Source organism: Carlito syrichta, unplaced genomic scaffold (genome assembly GCF_000164805.1).
Source record: "Carlito syrichta isolate Samal-C Ts95f unplaced genomic scaffold, Tarsius_syrichta-2.0.1 Scaffold143259, whole genome shotgun sequence".
NCBI classification, from domain to species: Eukaryota; Metazoa; Chordata; class Mammalia; order Primates; family Tarsiidae; genus Carlito; species Carlito syrichta.
Genome location: NW_007087355.1, coordinates 1,355 through 4,437, shown reverse-complemented (window position 1 = coordinate 4,437; position 3,083 = coordinate 1,355). Strand labels below are relative to the sequence as shown.

Sequence of the window (3,083 nt, the reverse complement as noted above, 5' to 3'; positions counted from 1 at the left end):
CCCTTCCAGGCAGGCCCGGCGTGGGGTGTCTCCTCCCACCAAGGGCCCCAACCCCGCCCTCCCTCCTGGACAGCCGATCCCCTTGAAACGCCCCTGGGCCATCCTCACCCAGCGCCAGCTGTCCAGGGCCGCCTCCCTCCTCACCCGTTCCGCGTCCGCCCGCTCCTGTGGCCTCAGGGCCTGTGCCCTGTCCCCGCTCCCTGGGTCCCCAGCCCCGCAGCGTTCAGTCTGTCGGCGCCCTGGGGCTGGCAGGCGCAGGCTTCACAGGTGGGACGCCCAGGCTTGGGTCCAGCAGCACGCCGACCAGGGAAGGTCACGCTCTCTGCCCGGGACACGGCACGGGGGGCAGGGCTGCGTGGGCGCCCGCAACGGCCCGTGGGGGGCGCTTGGAAGGGGCCGGGGTGCAGAGCCTCAGGGCTCGGGAGGCCAGGCCAGGTGAGCCAGCACCCCACTCGCTTGGCTGGGCCCAGGCGCCGCCAGGTGGGTGGGCCGGAGCTGAGGAGGGAGGGGCAGCCCGTGGGCTGGGGGGCGAGTCTCTGAGTCAGCCCCGCCCCGCCACTGCCGGCCACTGGTCCCCAGGCCAGGATGGGGCCCCGGCGTGTCCTCTGGCTGTTGCTCACCCTGCCGAGAGTCCTGCAGGGCCAGACTTCTCAGCCAGTTCCGGGGCCGAATCCGGGGCCGAGCTTCCAAGGGAAGCAGGTACAGGATTCTCGCTGAAAGGAGAGGCAGCCAGCAGGGGTTCGAGTGCAGAAGAGAGGAGGGCGCACAGCCCGGGACGCCACTGAGAGCCTAGGAGGGCCGTCCTGCTCTGACTAGGGCCGGCCCTCTGACCTCCACCGATGGGGACCCGGGACAGACTCTCCTGGGCCACCCGTTCCCTCCTGTGGCCCCTGGCACCACTCCCTCCGCAGGTGCCGGAAAACCGAGGCACGTGCAGGGAGGCTGAGGTCCCCGGCTAGGCCCCCCCAGTTCTTGCTAGACCCAGGGCCAGCTCTGGTTCCCGGTGCTGGCCCAGCCCAAGGGCCCTGGGCTGCCGGAGCGGGTGGGGGTCTCCCGACCCTGCCCACCACCAGCCCCTGCAGTTCCAGGGGACATGGTTCGTCCTGGGCCTGGCGGGCAACACCCTCGGGCATGAGCACAGGACGCTGCTGAGACCCTTCATGGCGACTTTCGAGCTGCTTGCTGGTGGCCGCCTCGGGGTGCTGAATACCATGGTCCGGTGAGTGGCTGTCCCCGCTGTCCCCATCAGGCACCCCATGAGGCGCACGGCTCTGTGCCTCCTCCTCCTGCTGCCTGCAGTGCCCGCGGCTCTGTGACCCCGGCTGCCAGCGACCAAACCCAGCTTCAGGCTGTGCACAAAAGGGGGCGTGCACAGGATCACAGATCTGGACATTGTAGGCTGGTGGGTTTCAGGTCCAGCTGGATCCAAGAGCTCACGCTGTGCTCAAGGCCCTCCCCCCTCCTCCTCTCAGCTTCTGTCCAGGCAGGTTCTGTTCAGACAGGTTCTCGCCTCACAGTGGTAAGACAGCGGCCGTGATGCCGGGTGGGTAGGCTGTAATTGTTCCGCAGGTCCTTGGCTTGCTGCAGAAAGGCGTTTCAGAGCGAGTCGCAGAGAGAGGATTTTTTTGACTCAGAGTCACACTCTGTTGCCCAGGCTGGAGTGCAGTGACACATTCACGGCCACCGCAGCCTCGGCCTCCTGCCTCGGCCTCCTGAGTAGCTGGGACTACAGGTGTGTGCCACCACACCGGACTAACCTCTTTATTTTTTGCAGCCACGAGTTCTCACTATGTGGCCCAGGCTGGTCTCAAACTTGGGCTCAAGTGATCCTCCCGCCTCAGCCTCCCAAAGTGCTGGGATTGCAGAGCCACCACGCCCAGACTGAACGCTCCCTCCCTCCCTAAGCAATGCTAGCTGTCCCACCTCACAGCAGCTCCAAGCCAATGGCCTTTCAGGGTCCCCATTCCAAAAAGAGAGGGGGACAACCAGGCCAGCCTGGCGTAGCCTCTGACTGGCTCTTCTGAGTCAGGTGCATGTCCGGAACCAGCTGCTGCCTCCAGGGGACAGGTGCTCCCACGGGCCTGCCTGGGCGAAGGGGCCACCCCCAGGGGGAACAGGCCTGCCAGGGATGGCTTCTTCCCCCATGCCACCCTCCCGCAGCCCAGGGACCCTCCTTGCTCACCCACTGGCTTGCGGGGAGGGGGAGAGCCAGGGACCTCTCTGGGGAGGGCTGAGCCGCGTATCTGCAGACACTTGGGCAGGCTTGGTCACGCCCAGGCCCTCCACTTATTCGCTGGTGGTAGCATGGGCCGGGGTGAGTCCCAGCCAAAGGCTGCTCAGACTCAAGGCCCCTCAGGCCAGGCTGCGTCGTGTTGCTGCTCAGAAAAGCATGTTCCGGCCAGGCGTGGCAGTTCACACCTGCAACCCCAGCAGTTTGGGGGGCTGAGGCGGGAGGATCGCTTGAGCCCCTGGTTTGAGACCAGGTTGGGCAGCAGAGTGAGACCTCAACTATGAAAAGTCAGATCAGAATCAAAAAATTATCCCGGCATGGTGGTACATACCTGTAGTCCTAGCTATTCGGGAGGCTGAGGCAGGAGGATCGCTTGAGGCCAAGAAGTAGAGGCTGTGGCAGGCCGGATTTTGCCACTGTGCTCCAGCCCGGATGACAGAGCAAGCTCCTTTCTCAACAAAAAGCCCAGAAAACAAGCAAACAACCCAGCCACATCCAGAAGCCGCTGCCCCCCGGGGTGACTGACTCAAGGACGGCTGAGCCCCAAGGCAGGACCCCAGGCCCAGCCCAGCCCGCAGGGTCCTCTCCTCCCCTGTCCTCCCGCGCTGTCCGGCCGCAGCTCCTGCCTCCGTGAAGGCCCAGCCGGCCAGGGCGCCCCCAGAAAGCGCCTTCTCCCCCACGGCGGCCCACGTGGACGCAGTTCTGCCTGGCTCCAGGGAGGAGCCGGAAGGGCTGGGTGGGGCGGAGGCCGCAGGGCTCGGCCATGCCCCTCGGAGGGGGCAGTGGCTCCTCGGCCCTCCGGGAGCGACACGGGCAGCCCCAGAGGCCACGGACTGAGCCCCGCCTGGGACTC

General features: G+C 66.5%; 1 protein-coding gene across 1 annotated transcript in view; it reads left to right on the top strand.

The window, feature by feature from the left end:
• Positions 1-585: 585 nt before the first annotated feature.
• LOC103251631 (epididymal-specific lipocalin-12-like) overlaps positions 586-3,083 on the top strand; it is a gene marked incomplete at its 3' end in the record, with an annotated part of 3,406 nt that continues 908 nt past the window's right edge. The window contains exons 1-2 of the mRNA XM_021708651.1: positions 586-699; positions 1,083-1,219. Of these exons, the coding sequence (XP_021564326.1) occupies positions 586-699; positions 1,083-1,219 (251 nt within the window). The remainder of the gene's footprint in view (positions 700-1,082; positions 1,220-3,083) is intronic.